At 36.8% G+C, this 17,198-nt stretch overlaps 1 protein-coding gene across 1 annotated transcript in view; it reads left to right on the top strand.

The window, feature by feature from the left end:
* LOC131152251 (PHD finger protein ING1) overlaps positions 1 to 17,198 on the top strand; it is an 80,860-nt gene that overhangs the window by 42,021 nt on the left and 21,641 nt on the right. The window contains exons 4-5 of the mRNA XM_058104010.1: positions 1,278 to 1,341; positions 1,443 to 1,542. Coding sequence (XP_057959993.1) covers positions 1,278 to 1,341; positions 1,443 to 1,542 — 164 coding nt within the window. The remainder of the gene's footprint in view (positions 1 to 1,277; positions 1,342 to 1,442; positions 1,543 to 17,198) is intronic.

The raw sequence follows: 17,198 nt of genomic DNA, 5'->3' as shown, positions 1-17,198 counted from the left end.
GAGCTCAGTTTTCACCAAAATTGCACTATTTTGGGAGAGTTTTCTTAGCCATTTTGTGTGATGATATATGACAAAAATAGGTCACCAATCATTCCAACCCCCTTGCTCCTATTGCAACCACTCATAGCTTGACTTGTTCATGCATTTATCTACTTCCGTGGTTGACAGAGAGGCTTGGATTCCCCCTGACAAATGCAGAACCCATGAAGTGAACCGTAGTTGTGCAAGACTTGGGATCTACAAGAATGTATTTTGAACCAGCCTTCTACTCCTCTTTGACTAGGGGCAATGCCATTTACTCTCCTCAGCATCCTCCCTAAAAGATTTCTCTCCATCAAACAATGGAAGGTTTCTTCCTTCCGAAAATCCATAAAGATCTATTTCAACAATTTTCACCAATTCGATGAACTATGGTAGGGCAACCAAATGGCCCATCTCCTCCCCCCAGGGATTTCCACCACCAACTACTCTGAGAAAAAAAACTGCCTTCTCTTTTCTTCTTGAATGCCATATATACCATATCCCTAGATCTATGAAATTCCTTGGAATTTTCCTTGACTTAAATTCATGAGTTTGCTTATGGGGTTGTAGATCCAAATGAGATCCTCAAGATCAATCAAAGGTTGAGGTAGCCATACTGTCTTTTCAATTAGTCTAAATCCCCTTTCATATCCATTGATGTTGATGAGATCAAACATTCTTAGCTCTACCTATATCACGATCACGATCATGATCCTATCCCTTATTTCATTCCTGGCGGCTTTCTTTAGTGGAGCATTATCATATTAAAGTTTTCTTTTTAGTCAGACAGACACTATTAATCTCTTTCACCAAAGAAAATATTGTAGTATACTCTCTTACAATATTTTATCGCACATTTTTCACATAAATATGTCTATATGTGGATACCCCTAAATATTTCATTTTAGATCATGTGTTTTGTACTGCGACCCCATTACTATTTCACAAACTGGAGCATTCCTTGTTCTAGGTAATGTTGAACCCAACAATGTATATCAAGCTATCCAAAACCACCAAAATCAGGGTATCATGTGTTTAGGTAACATTTGGCCTAACAATGATTGATAACCTTCTTATACTTTGTGGTAACTGTTGCATGACACAACATAATGAGCTGGCTGAATTTCCACGCAATGAATGAAGAACCCCCTAACTCCTATTTAGGTTTCTATTTTGTCAATATTAGTGGAATTAGCTGGGTATTATCATTGTTTAATTTCTTTCAGTAACAGTGAATGCTGATAATCATGTAACAGGTAGATACACATATTCAACAACTTGATCAATATTTGAGAAAATTCGATGAAGAGCTTCGACGGGGTAATATCTTGTACTGCAGCTGTTAAAGATTGGGCTTTTTTTTTTTTTGTCTTGGTTATGTGGTTTCCTGTAATCATGTGTAGCTATTTGGTTTGTCGCAGAAAGAGAAACTGTTGATGCAACTGGGTTGCATGCTTCAGATCTCAACAGTAGCTTGAAATCTGGAAGGGGCAGTGAAAGTGGCAAAGGAGGGCGTAAAAAGTATTTTCTTATTTTCTGTCTCTGTTTTTTCAAAGTGGATCTGTTTTTTTAACGTCACTTTCTAAATTTCGTATTACCTTCATATTTGTGAATGCATTGGGACTTCCATCATTATATTTTGGATGTTGATGTAGTATGGAGTTTAATGGTAAAATTTAGAATTACTTTAATGGATATTTTATATTTTTTGTGAAACCTTATTTGTTTTTGTTTTTGTTTTTTTGTCTATGGAAGTGCATGTAAATTTTTTTGTAAACATTTTGTGAATATGTTGGAAGTTACTCAGGTCATTGTTTGGCTTATGCAGGTATTTCATGTAGGGTATTATCAGTGTGCCTCATATTAGGATACAAGCCTATATAAAGGTCCAATGTGGATTTGTGTCAGAGGTGAAGGATTTTATGATGAATGGAAGATATTGAGAACCCTTTTCTTCATTTTCCAGCCTCTTGTCTGTCTTGTCTCTCACATACATTCTCTTCTACTTCTAAATTCTAGTTTTGAGGTGTTTCTCTTGGGCTCTCTTTCTCCTACTCCACTATTCTTCTTCTCTAAAATGTCATATTCTTAAATTTCCTTCTCAAAATCAATTGTATCCTTTTTGAGCTACATCAAATTAGTGCCAGAGTGAGTTCTGATCCCTTTATGTAGAAGTTTGTGTTGCTGCCTAATTTTCAATGCTGACCAAGGTTAGGACTACTTGCAATAATTATTTTTTCTTTTTTTCTTTTTTTTTTCTTTTAGAAAAAAGAAAATAACAACATTCAGGACATTAAGGGGATGCATTGCAAGTTTGTAGTCAAAATTTGCCGCAAAATAAAATTAAATAGATCAATGCCAGACTGGACAGTTATGAATTCTACCCATCAAACTTTCCATACAAAGTTTTAAGCTACTATCCTTTAAAGTATTGATAGAATTCTGTAAAACTCTCAAAAAATTTTGAGTGATGATGATACAGAAGATAATTATATTTTGGAGAAACTGTTTAATGATTGGTTAGATTAGATTGAACAGTGCAGGGCTTGGTGGTTACAAACCCTTATAATAATAAACTTTCCAGGAATGTAAGGAAGGAGTTTGTTTCTAAGAATTTTAATTTTTGTGATTTTTTAAACCAGGATATTATTTTTGGTTCAGTAGGGAATCAAGCTGGTATGGGATTCTATTTGGATAATTTGAGGAGTGGTAAGGCGTACGCTTGTCATGAGGAAATGCAAATGGGTTTTGAAGGGAGGAAACTTAATGAAGATAAGTGAGAATTATCTGTTGAGAAAAACACATAAAATTATAAAGAGTGATTCCAAAGGTGTTTAAGGTATGGTGGAAGGGCCAATCAATGAGAGTGCCAAATTGAGTAAGGAAAGTAGGAGATCAGGGGATGGTTCGGATGAGGACAGCGTAGGAAGTAGTGATGTTGAATGCGAAAAAGGTGTAGTTTTGAACCATATTTGGAAACAGTGTGGATATCCCTCTGATTCTTCTAGTGACTGTCTTGGGGATTTATCTTATGTGTCACTAGCTCCTTTAGAAGGTTTAGATGGTATTAATACGTTTTAAGATGATGTCTCCAAAGATGAAGAAAAGGTTTGATGGAATTCTGCCTACTCCAGATCAAGACAAAATTCCTGGGAAGGATATTGAAGCAAAGAGTTTGTTGGATGACTATGGGCCTCATGTTGTCTGATCAAGGAGGTAATGGAGTCAGGCTTGATGGTGGCAAATCCAAGGTGAAGAATCAGAGGGAATCAGCTAATTTGAAGTGTTCAGTGAACTATGACTGGAAGGGATTTCTTGGCTGACCAGAGCATATTTTATTTTTGTTTTGCTTTTATTTTTGTTTTTTATTTTGAGTTTTCTTTTTGTTTTTTATTTCTTTTTTTCTTGAGGATTTAGTATCCTTGCTACGATTGTACTGTTGTACATTCTCTTCCTTGATACACCTTTTATTATCAAAAAATATTATAACTATTTTTTTCCCGACAGAAAAACAAAATTCATTAATAGAAAACAGAAGGTTACAGAGAGTGGAGGATAAGATATCCTCTTAAAAAGAAACCAAACAAGTAAAATTAGAGGTGGAGACGAGGAGAAGAAAAGAATAGAAGTAGATAAGAAAAAAAAAAAGAGAGAGAGAGAAAAAGAGGTAGCAGTTTCCTAGAGCATTACATTCAGCTCCAGGTCTGCTCTCTTATATGAATAATGAAAAACTTGAAAGACAAAATATACCCCCACTTACAGCACATAACCACTGAAATAGCCTTATGTCTTCTAACGCCCCCCTCAAGATGGAGATTTATAAATATCACCTTACCCTAGATTATTAGACCAAAGCCTTAAGTCCCACTATGTGGGGTCGGCTATGTGAATCCTTTTCCACTAATTCACACAATTGAAGGCATTTTCCTTGGATATCTTGAGTTCTATTAAATCCTTCCTCACTATCTCATTCTGAATTATTTTAGGTCTACCTGTACTTCTTCTACTACCAGCAACAGTAACTAGCTCATTCCTCCTCATTGGTGCACTATTTGGCCTACATTTCAGGTGCCCAAACCATCTAAGTTGCCCCGCTCTTATCTTATCTTCTACTGATTCTATGTCTTAATTTATCGCGAATATGTTTGTTCCTTTATTTATCTTCTAATTTTATACCCCTCATCCACGTTAGCATTCGCATTTCAACAACTTTTACTTTTTGGATATGTTGTTTCCCAACATTTTGATTCATATAGCATGGCCAATCTTATAGTTGTCCTATAGAACTTTCTTTTTAATTTTAAGGGCATTCTAATATCACACAACATGCCCGAAGTACTCCTTCATTTTACCCAGCTTGCTTTAACTTTATATATTACATCCTTCTCAATTTCTCTTCCACTTGTATAATAGATCCAAGGTATTGAAATTTACTAGTGCTGTTAATTTCTTGCCATCAAGTTTAATATTATCTCCAATATTCATTCCTATTACAGCTGAAATTACATTTCATAAATTCTGTCTTATTGCTACTTATCCTAAAACCCCTAGACTTTAAAGCTTCTCTCCAAAGTTCTAACTTAGATTCTCTCCACTCCTACTTTTGTCAACCATAACAATACCATCTGCAAACAACATATACTATCGGCTCTCGTTTTGGATACTCCTACTTAATTCATCACTCACTAAAGTATAAAGATAAGGCCTCAAAGCAGATTAAATAAAGCCTTAAATTATGGCAGACTTAATAAAGCCTTTGTGAAACATCCCCTAACTGATCCATAGATTTCACAAATGGAGTTCTCACAGCCTTTCATGAAGCACTATGTTGCTAGCAATATAAATGGAAGCTTGATTACCACAAAACATATTTATAGGCTTCTTAACCAAGAATCCCATCCTTGACATAAGAGGTTTCAACCACATAAGCTTACTCACATTATGGGTGATAGCTTGGTAGTTTGCTTCAGCACTAGATCTTGCTATGCTAGGTAACAAGATTACCTCCCACAAATGTAAAGTATCTAGTAGCAAACCTTCAATCATCAACCGAGCCAACTTATTGTGCATGAGAATATTCCATGATTACACATTTTCTATTACATTTACGTATCAAACCTCTTCAAATAGATCCTTTGAGATACCTTAGAATCCTAGAAAGAGCATTCTTTGTTTGGGATTTTTATAAATTGACTCACCATCCCCACAGTAAAGGATATTTCAGGTCTAGTGACAGTCAAGTAGATCAAATTGCCAACCAACTGCCTATACCAATATTAGTCTTCAAAGTCTAGTCCAACATTCCTAGATAGCTTCGCATTAGGACCCATAGGAGTATCGGTTTAGCTCCCAATAAACTAGTCTCACTTAGCATGTCGATGTTATATTTTTCGCTGAAATAGATTCAACCATTTCTTACCCTGTACAATCTCAATACCAAGAAAATAACAGAGTACCCAAGTCCTTCATCTAAAAATTTTCTTGAAGCCACTGCTTGACATCTGCAATCCTGCATTGGTCACTGTCAATGATGATGATGTTGTCAACATAAACTACTTGAAGAACCGCACGAGTTTCATTTTGGCATACAAAGAAAGAGAGGCACTAGATTAAACCATATGCATAGACCACCTTACTGAATTTTTCAAGCAAGGATCGAGGAGACTGCTTAAGACCATAAATGGCCTTCTGCGACCTACATACCTTACCATCCTCTCCCTGTTCAACACACTCAGGAAGTTGCTCCATGTATACCTCTTCCTACAAATCTTTATACTAGAAGGCAATTTTCCTTCGTTTGCTTCTATTCCCCTATCTTTTGTATTATATGTGCCTAAATTTCCTTTAACCCTTGTTATCAATTTGTGTCAATTAACTAATTTCTTAATTGTCTTGTGACAACCTTGAGTGTGACCGAAATAAATAAGGACTACTCAAATGGGGGGGGGGGGGGGCACGAGGATCAATAACCCAGGGTGAGGAGGATGAAAAGGCTAGAAGTATGGTTGGACTTCAATGGGCCATAGTAGTATTACTGTATTAGATGTAGAAGATTGGTTTGGAGTTGTTGAACACTTGAACCAATGCAACAAGATTTTTATACTCCACTCAAGACACATTAGATGAGTACTCAACTCCCCTTGGTGCGGTTGAAGTGTCAACAATAGAATCACCCTCGGCGAGAGCTTTATAGGCCCATCATCAGCCCGTGGAGGTTTCCTATGGAGATCCTAGCATAGATCAAATAGTGTGATTGTCCTTGCCACAATGTGTGCAAATGCAAAAATTGCCACATTGAACTCCTCGTTTTGATGCACTAATTCAAATCCCATAGTTGTCCTCCAACACTTCCAACCACGGCTTAATGTAGTGCTAACCCTGGCTAATTTAATATGGGAAGAAGCCTGAGAAGAAGGCTGAGAGCCAAAAGCTTGGCAGCCAAGACCTTTGCCCTATGCCTCTTAATCATCTCAATGTCGGAACCAATTGGTGGGTAGATGTTGAGTTCTGCCGACATACCTCTTAGAGTGCCATAATACTCACTAATGAACTGACTTTCTGGTCATATTTAAAAAACTTCTCATATAGGTCTAAAACATGAGTTGAGTTTTTACCTTATGAGGAGCTTTCACAGAGATCGCCCTATATGGTCTTGGCTGTTCTATGAAACATCATGTTCACAGCAATTCGTTGGCTCCATGCTATTCCACAAACACAAGTAAGTTATTCTCTTTCATCCAGTCTTCATAAACCTCAGGAGTCTGGAAACAGAGGAGAATGCAGCAAATATTTGGACTTCTTTTTCATGTCAAGCACTGCCTGAGACCACAACAGGTAGTTGGAGAATCCAACCAAATTGATGGTTTTGATATATACATTCTACTGTATCAAAGTTTTCTAGGCCACCAAAACCACCCCCAATACACTGCAGTATGTGCACACCAGTATTGGGAATGAACAACAGAGCAACAATGCGAAATCAGGAAGAACAAACAAACACAGAGCAGAATTTCTGAACTTCAAAGAGGATGCTCTGACCATGGAACTAAAGTAACAATATCCCACGAGGAATTACTTGAGTAACTTGACCATGCAGAAGTGGACAGACTATAGCAAGCACTGCAGCCAGTTGATAAACAACTTGGCAGCGCAGCAGCTACAGGTATTATTGCTGGCAGCAACTAGGAGTGCCGGAAAGAACAGGAAATAGTCATTAAACACCAATCAAAACCTCCTGCAACTGATACAAGATTGCAAGTAATCAATCACGAACACATCATTATCAGAAACAAGTAGCAACAGGCCAACAGCAATATGCGAGAGACAGAGTATAATTGACTTCACATCAGCAAATCACCATGAACATGCACGGCATCCTATCAAGGATGCTGCACAGACAAACCAAGATGAAAGTGTCCGGTGGTATACAAGGTCTTAAATTTAAATTTCAATTTCAATTAAAGTTCAAGGTAAGTACAGAAATTTAAATGTCATGTCTATTTCTATTTCAATTTTTAAAAAAATAATGGAATTTAGAAGAAAAACATGGTATTCTTTTATGAAACTTTAGAAACTATTTAATAGACATAATGATAAGCCATATAGAAGCTGCTATGTTATGCATAAGCCTATAAGGTGCAATAATTATAATGTAATAATCATAGTAAACATATTCAATTAATGTAAAATGAAATTCATAAATCAGTTAACTATTATTTAGTTTACAAATACTCATAATCTAGACATAAATGGTAAAATAAAATGTTGTAACTAATATCATTCAATTTCAAAAGTCTGAAAGTTATAATTCATATCTTTCTTGTAATAATCATTAGTTTCTCTATAAAAAAAACGTAAATTAAGAGAGAAATTTCAATTCGGATTTAGAATCTTAAATTTGAATTTTGAGGAAATTTCATTCTTTATTTTAAAATTTGACAAATTTTGCTCAAATTTTGAGATTTTGATTAAATTTTTGGATTATTTCTGGAGATTTCGTCACAAATTTTGTAAAACAGAAATTGCCCATGATCGTGTAAGTTGTCGGAAAGGGATTCATGTAGCCGACCCTACCTAGTGGGACTCAAGGCTTGGTTTGATGTTGGAAATTGATTGCCATTTCGATTTTCAGGGTGGTGGAAGGCTCACTCAACAATTTCATGGAAATTTAAGACCGTGGCAGTGTACCAGAAACAGAGTATAGTTGACTTCACATCAGCAAATCACCACGGGCATGCCTAGAATCCTACCAAGGATGCGACATGGACAAAGAAAGATGAAAAGTATCAACATTGAAACCAACCAGAAGATCATATTTGAGAACTGATTAGGAGAAAACAAGGAAAAAAACCCGAAAAACAGAGTGAAAAACAACTCAGATAACTCAGACATAGAGGAGATTAGCACTCTGATGCGACGTTGTAAAGTTAGAGATGGAGGAGAGAGGAAGAAAAGAAGAGAAGAAGGCAAGAGAAGAAAAGAGGCAGCAGTTTCCTGGAGCCTTACATTTAGCTCCAGGTCTGCCCTCTTATAATAATAAAAAGCGTGATAGTCAAAACACCCTCACTTACGCCACATAATTACTAAAATAGCTTCCCTTCTAATGAAACAAAATAAAAAAAACAATGACATCAGAGCCCCTTTCCAATCCCACTGAAGATCAGACAACGAAATTCCCTGAAAGAAACCCCAAGAAGGAGTCAAAAAAGAAGCAGGAATATAGCTCTTTTCTCAAAGAAGATGTCAGGGATTTGTTTTGCCATTAAAAATCCTTGCATTCCTTTCAATACACATGGTCCAAAAAAATGGGGGCAAAAACAGGGCTTCCATATAACTTTTTCTCTCTTTTACTCCTCCCAAAGCCTCTATACTGCAGAAACAAGAAAGCATCAACAGTTCATGGCAGCACTAATGCTGCCAAAAGAAACTGATAACAGATGAGCCCAAAGTTGCTTAACCACCTACAATGGAGAAATCACATTCTTTTGTGAAATCATGGATTAGGTACTCCAAGCAGTCAAGGATTGAAAACTCAAAACCCTAAGTGAGGAGAATGGTGCTTTATAGGATTTTAAATAGTGGAATTTATAATAAGAATTTAGAGAATATTTAGTTTTTTGGGATTTTATTTGTTCATTTTTTTTTTTTTGGGTATTTTCCTATTAAAATTCATTTGAAAAGAGAGTGCATGGCTGGCCTGGCCTCCAACCAAAGTAGTTCTAAGTGAGCACATATATAATTGTTTATGTTCCTCACTAATGTGGGGCAAGAGTATTGATTGAACTTTATCATGCTTGTGGGCCGCCCTCCTTGAGAGTTGCATTTTGCCCACCTCCTAATTGATCTGTTGAGACTCTTGTAGCCACATTTACGAGTTCCAAGGCATTTGAATGGAAGAAAAATATACAAGAGAAGCTTAAGGTGCTTCTGAATAGTGAAGCACCTCATAACTAGTGTTACTCCTTAACAAAGTGAATAATTTAAGCACCTTGATTTCTATCCCATATTCATTAGATATGATGTTGAATTGGGTTTTTAATAAAGGATCTATTTCCTTGCACAGAAGAGAGAAACTCTAATAACTTAATTCATGTTATTCACCTCTCATTAAAATCTGCTACCATATATTTATAGGCCTAACATGCTAGGGAATCAAGCAATTAAAATAAAAAAATTGAATAAAGCTAAAATGCTACTTCCCTAATAGTGGAATACTTTAAAAATCTAGTTTGGGCCTAATAAAAATACTACTAGAAAATATCACAACAATATACAAAAAGTAAAACCTAATAGATGACGTTTATAGTTTCCTCCTCAAGCTCTTTTGTGAATTCTTTGGGCTCAGACTTCAATATTGACAAATCTTTTAATTCCTTGGGATTTTCTTCTTACTCAACTGGTTGCAGCTCAAGCTTCTATACTGGTTCTCTCAACATCTCAATCGGCATTTCCTCTTTCTTCTTCCACAAGAATCTCTTTTCTTTCAGTTGTTGGCCATATCAGAATATTCAATTGAGCCATAACAATATCTAATATGTTGCTAAGGTCTACAAAACCCTACTAAGATCTGCCACACCTAAATGAAGGTTTATAATATCTTTGTTGTGTTGTTGGTGGCCCTCATGAGTCTTTCCTATAATTACATGCATGATTATTTCCAATCCTCCAGATCTGTAATATCTCATTGAACTGGCTTGAATTAGCATTTGATAACCATAACTCTCCCCCCCCCCCCTCCCCCCTCTTTGTTAGGCTGGTTTTGTTTGTTAGATAAGTGCAGGCTGGTCCAGTTCAACTGAGCCAGTCAGTTCAGCATTGGACTGACAGTTGAGATCTAGACTGGTTTACTACACAAGTTGAGTAAAACAAAACCTGTCTTTGATTAAATCCCAAACACGAAGCCATTTGTGATTTTCTTCTTCTTCTTCTTCAAATCTTTGATGGCTATGGCACAAGACAGTGATAATGTTCTAGCAAAGAAAATGGGGTTTGGGGGGGCGGTGTGGGTTAGTGATGAGAAGGTTGTTGGTGGATTTTTTAGGATGATGACATGAGACGAGGCCGGATAGGCTCCTCTATTTTGTTGTAATGGTTGGACCTTCACCAATGATTGTTGTGGATGGTGGAGTGATGGTGAAAGTTGTGATTGCTTGATACGAAATGATGTAGGACACACATTTTTACAGTGGGAGGGGCAATGGTGGGTATCACTCTTAGGAGCTCTTTTTGCGATGAACTTTATTTTTTTATTTTGGATTCTGTTCCCTTAGGTGGATCATGGGTGGTGATTTTAGCATAGTTAAGTTTCCTAGAGAGAAGAAGGGGGGTAGAACTACCACAAGGTATACTTAATTTTGATTCGTTTATTAGGGATTGCAGTTCGAGAGACCTCCCCTTGGCAAATGCTTCTTTTACTTAGTTCATCTTTTTTTTTTTTGGGGGGGGGGGGGGGGGGGGGGGTTGGGTGAAGGCTAGAGCTGTGGCTGGTAGACTGGATAAATTTTTGTTTTGCATTGTGTGGGAGGATGGATTTCCTAAACTTTCCAAAATTGCTATTCCTAGGACTACCTCCGATCACTTCCCTATTTTGTTGGAATCTAGTAAGGTTTCTTGGGGTCCTAGCCTTTTTGAATTTGGGAATATGTGGTTGGATCATGCGGCATTTAAGCCTTTTGTTGGGATTCTTAGGGTGAGGAAATGGAGAGGGGTTGGGAAGGTTTTAAATTCATGAGAAAATTGAAATATTTGAATGAGAAACTGAAAATTTGGAATAAGGGGGGGGGGGGGGGTTGGTGTTGGGAGACGTTAGAATCAGAAAATCAATCCTTTTGAGCAAGTTGGCTTCCTTTTATAGGAAGAAGGAGGAGGTTATTCTCTCAGACAGTAAGGAGGCAAGAAGAGTTCCAATAATGCAATGAGCCGGAAGAGGTGATCTTTCAGGAAATGAGGATCTAGAGGTAGAAAACCAAATTCAAATGTGTTAAAGATGGTGTTTGTAACTCCTCTTTCTTTCATAAGTTAGTTAATGGAAACAAGAGTAAAAATTTGATTAGGGAGTTAGATATAGGGGGTGGGAGGGTCATAAATGATTGTTAGATCGCTTCTATTATTACTAATTTCTTTCATAATTTGTATTCAGAGGAGGACCATTGTAGACAGATGATAGGGGGACTAGATTGGAATCGTATAACCGAGGATTAAATGCATCAATTATAGAGGAAATGAGGGAGGTGGTTTTTAGATGGATAGGGATAAGGCTCCGGGTCTGGAGGTTTTGACATTTTCAAGATTGTTAGGAGATTATTAAGGGTGCTTTGCTGAAAGTTTTTGCTGATTTTTGTGTGAACAGAATTCTGAGTTCCTTGATTCTTCTTTTATAGCCTCGGTGCCTAAATAATCAGATTTTTCTAGGTTGAGGATTTTAGACCTATCATTCTTTTGTCTCTAGTGTGTATAGCGGTGATCATCGATACTATTTCTAGTACTCAGACTCTTAGAGTGCCTTTTTTATTTTTATTTTTTTTATTTTTTATTTATTTTTTTCTCTGGGGGCGGGGGAAGCAAATTGTGGATGCTATTCTAGTAGCCTTTGAGGTGGTAGAGGACATTCATAAGAATAAAAAGAGGGTGTTCATTGTCAAAGTAGATTTCGAGAAAGCTTATGATAGAGTTAGATGGAGCTTCTTGGATAAGGTTTTGTGAGAATGGGTTCTGGCAAGGGTTGGGAGAGGTGGATTAGGTGTTGTTTTTCTAATGTGTGCTTTTTGGTTATTGTGAATGTAAAACCCAAATCTTGATTTAGTGCTTTGAGGGGCATTAGACAAGGAGATCCTTTATCTCCCTTCCTATTCGTTCTTGTAGCTGATGCTTTGAGCAGGATGGTGCATAAAGCAGTGGGGAGGGTGAATGGGCTTCTGATGTGGGGTGTGGATTATTGGATTGGCCTTTGACTTAGGGGTTCCTCTGGGGAGGGGTGGGATGGGGAATTTGGAATCCAATAGTGGAAAGGGTGACAAAGAGATTAGATGGTTGGAAGGGGGCTCTTTTCTCTTTAGGGGGTAGAATAACTCTTATTCAAGCTTATCTTTGTAGCATTATGTTGTATTTTTTGTCCGTGTTTTAAGATTCCAGTGGGAATTGCTAGTAAGCTTGAGAGAATCGTGAGACGTTTCTTGTAGTAGTGTGGGGAATCATAGGGATCATTTAGTGAATTGGGTGGAGGTTTGTAGGTCTAAAGAGGTAGGGGGCTGATTCTTGATAATTTGGTGTCTAAGAACACTGCCCTTTTATCTAAATGGTTATAGTGTTTTCCCCTAGAAAACACTTCCCTTTGGCATAAAGTTTTAAGAAGAAAGTGTGGGTTGGATGAGAATGGTTGGGATACCAATGCTAGTTTGAGTTGTTCTTTGGGGAATTCGTGGAGGTCTATTTCTTTGATTTATTCTTTTTTCACTCTTGGCACTAAATTTGAGGTGGGAAGGGGTTCCTTGACTTGTTATTGGAAAGACCCTTGGCTTGGGAATGCTTCTTTTTCCACGTCTTTCCCTTGTCTTTATAGATTGAGCTTTGAGCTGAATAGAGTTGTTTCTTTCTTTGTTAGCAATTTGAGTAGTTCTTTGGTTTCTTGCAATCTCCATTTTAAGGGACCTCTAAATGATAGGGAGATGGTGGAGCTGTCATCCTTGTTGTCCTTATTGCACAATTGTTACATGTCCCTGGGTAGGGATGTTTGTTCATGGTCTTTGGACCAGTGGGGGATGTTTTCTTACAAATATTTCTTAGAATTCTTACATTTTCCAACTCTTCTTTACCTCCTTATCCTATTATTTGGAAGTTCAAACTTCCCCCAAGAATTAAGTCTTCTACATGGCTGGTTGTGCTTAACGAAATTAATACCAATAACTTGCTACAGATCAGGAGACCTGAAGGCTCTCACTGATGTTGGTGTGCTCTGTTATAGGAATTCCGAGACAGCATCTCATCTGCTTTTGCATTGCGAATTTTCTTGGAGGATTTGGAACATACTGTTTGGTATCATGGATGAGAGTTGGGTTTGAACTTATTCAGTGGAAGATTTGTTGGCCACCTCCTTTGCAGGTTTTGGAAGAAGGAAGGATAGGGCAGCTTTGTAGAAGTGTACAATATATGTAGTTTTATGGGGATAATGGTTGGAGCGTAAGGCACAGATTTTTTCTAGGAAGAAGTTAAACTAGGTACTGGTGTGGGAAAAGATTCAGTACATGGCTTCTTTGTGGTGTGTTCTGTTTGGAATTTTTAGGAATGCTAGTTTTCTGAATTTACAAAGAGATTGGAGGAACTTTCTGGCTGGATGATTTTCTGCCTTTGTTGTTTTTAGTTCTTTATTTTTCCTGGTTTGTCCCATATTTTTATTAGGAGATTTCTCATTCTCCCTCTTGTAAATTCTCTCTCTATTAATGAAATTTTCTTTTGCTATCAAAAAATTTTATAACCCTTAACATGCTTTGGAATCAAGAAAGTGAGGAAAACTAATAAAACTAAAATGCTACTTTCCTATGGCTAGATACTTAATATCTAACTTGGGATCTAGTTAAAATTCAACTAAAAAATATATCAAAAATAGACAAAAAAAAATTGCAATAATATCTTAAAATTGAGTAATTGACTTCAAGATCTTGCTCATATATGACCTGTTTGTTGAAGCAATAATGTTAAGGTTGAATAAGTGGAAGTAACTTAAGCGTAACCTTTTAGCTTGGTTGTTGGTTTATGCTTTTAGCTTGGTTGTTGGTTAAGCTTTTAGCTTAATTGTTGCAATTAAAATGTAAGCAAGTTACATGTATTCGATTGTCCTGCATGGAGATGGGTTGTTATAGTTGGTGTTAGAAGCAGCCCCACTAGACTTTTGCTTGGGGATGACTCAAGCAGGTAGCTGGTGGGACTATGAAACCCTGGAAGTAGAGAAGTGGAGGTACGTTAGCATTGTGGATGCTAGATGGAGGTTGGATTGCGGTGCAATAAGCAGCGTGAGCAGCTTGTGGTGGGCCTTTAGGTATGAGAACACTACTATAGTCAAATTGGCGAGACCAGGCATGACCTTATATTTCCACAACATTGTCAAAATTTCCATTTTCCACCACCCTTAATATTGAAGTGGCATCCGAGTTCCATTTTACAAGATTTCCTTAGAAATTTCAATGAATCACTGGAAATATATCAAAATTTTAGAAAAATTTTGACTTATAGAATGAAATTTCCTTGAAATTTAAATTTGAGATTCAAAAGCTAAATTGAAATTTCTATCTTAATTTATCTTCTTTTTTATTGAAACAAAATAGTATGAAAAGAATGATATGGATAGCTTTCAGACTTCTGAAATTATATGAAAACTTAAACTTCACATTTATTTGGCCATTTTTGTCCAAATTATCTGTATTTGTGTAACAAATAATATATACCTGATTTATGAATTTTATTTATCTCAATTGAATATGTTTAATATGATTATTATTTTAGAATTATTGCACCTTGTACACCACATACATGTCCTTGATTTATTTTATTTATATAATATTAGTTCTAATATTGCATTATTATGTCTATTAATAGTTTCTAAAGTTTCATAAAAGAATTCAATGCTTTATTCTCATTTTCCATCATTTTTCAAAAATCGAATTGCATTAGCATTGAAATTTCTGCACTTTTGAAGCCACAAAATTTTAATCAAAAAATTGAAATTTAAGAGAAGATGTTTAGAAAAGCCTTGTGAGGCCATCTAATTTGCAAGATATTGTTGGTGCTAACTCTATTAAAATGCTTATCCACACAAAAGCTTTAAACTTGGAGGAACCTTAGTTTTCCACAAACAATTAATGCGAGGGAAGGAATTAGAGGAATCAATCAAATAAGAATAGAAGTATTTATAGAAAACTCACCAGAAGCAACGTAAGTCCAAATCCTGACATCCCTTCCATGGCAGCAAAGAACTCTCCTCAGCCTCCCTAACATTAAGGATTCCCAGGAAATGCAATCACCATCATAATTAGAAAAGAACAAATGGGAGCACTCAAATGCAAAGTAATGCTGAAAATATAGGGAAAAACAAGCCCAAAGAGAATTCCACTATTAGCATCTGCCTGTTCACTTAAAAAAAAAAAAAATTTATTCATGATTACTCTACGCTAAAAGAGAATTAGCTTCCGAAGGAAAATGCCAAAACCACTTATCATACTAGTGCAGTTTTTCTAGGCACCAAAGTCTTAAGACCCAAGCCGCCTTCATCTCTAGACCTTCAAACAACCTATCAATTCACAAGATGATCCCTCTGATAATCTTCAAACTGTTGGGGCGTAGAGTTTGGTGATAGTGATGGGGAATCATATGGGTAAGGGGCTTGGTTTGCCTTTTAGGATTTTAGGTCTTAGGTTGATGCTTTAATACCATGTTAGAGAGAAGTAGAATAAAGAAAAGGAACCTGAAGAACAACCAAATGATTAAGTATCCCACTGCATTTATAATGTATCTTATGTACATAAAATGCTTGTAATGCTCGTTAGTGCAAAGTAACTATGTAAGAAATATGTACAAACATACTAGTCTTTTTAAGAAGCCAAAGTCAGAAACTTGCTTATATGTTGCTTTAGTAGGTTTTGGGGCTAAAGAACTACTGCATGAAATAGTGAATGGAAAGATAAAGCCATAAGTGCTAAGAGGCTCTGGCGATGGTACTCTCTCATGTGAAGACCTCTCCATTTCTTATCTCGCTTTTGCTTGTTATCATGGTGCTATTAGTTTTTGATGGTGGGGGTTCATTCAGTCTAGATTGAAGTGAAATCCTTCAATCTAAGATTGGATGAAGCAGGAAAGGTTGGAGCTTCATTTGTTCTTGAGAAGAATTGGCGACGCAATTAGGGGGTACAACTTTTTTCTGTTGCAGTTGCATAGTTCTCACAGTGATTCTCTTCTCTCGTTGGAAATTTAAGCAAGGGTTTTCGATGCTTTCAGGTGGGTTATGTTGACTGTTGGATGGTGATTCATGTGATGAGGGCAAGGATAAAGAGGAAAAAGGTATTCTATTTATATCCCTAAAGGACCCAAAAGGCAATTGGTTGTCTAGATTTGGGGAATAATTCATTACACTGGTGAGTTCCTTTCCGTCTGGCACTGGTGGAGTGGGTAGTAAAAAGATTACTGAGAATCAGTCATGCAGTCAAGTAGTTTCAGGAAGCATTGATGTTGGTGGAGTTCATTTGACCTTTGTTGGAGGCGGTGTGTATTCCTTGTGGTGGGAAGATGCAATAGGAGATCCCTTGGTTTGCTTCTTATGATCTGCTGTAATATGTGGCTCATATGTTGAGTGGAACGCATGTACAAATGAGAAAACATGGTAGAAAATAGTAGCTGAGGTTTGCAGGAGCAAATCATCAACGATTTCCCTGGATGTAAAGAAACAGTCGACTGTTATGTAGTGATTTATCGATTGTTTGCTCTTAGTATTAAACCGTCGACGGTTTGGCTCGGTAACTCAGCGTTGGTTTTCAAATTTTGAATTTGAGAAGTTGTATGGGTTGGGTTTTGGTGGGGAAACCTCTGGGAGGGTTATATATTTATGTTATATGTTGTAACTCTCAATGTCTTTTGACAGAAGATAGTGAAAAACACTGTTGTTTGCTCGCATGGATGTAGGCATTGCCAAACCA

The sequence above is a fragment of the Malania oleifera genome, chromosome 3, assembly GCF_029873635.1.
Source record: "Malania oleifera isolate guangnan ecotype guangnan chromosome 3, ASM2987363v1, whole genome shotgun sequence".
Lineage (NCBI taxonomy): Eukaryota > Viridiplantae > Streptophyta > Magnoliopsida > Santalales > Ximeniaceae > Malania > Malania oleifera.
This window is presented reverse-complemented; position numbering and strand designations above follow the sequence as displayed.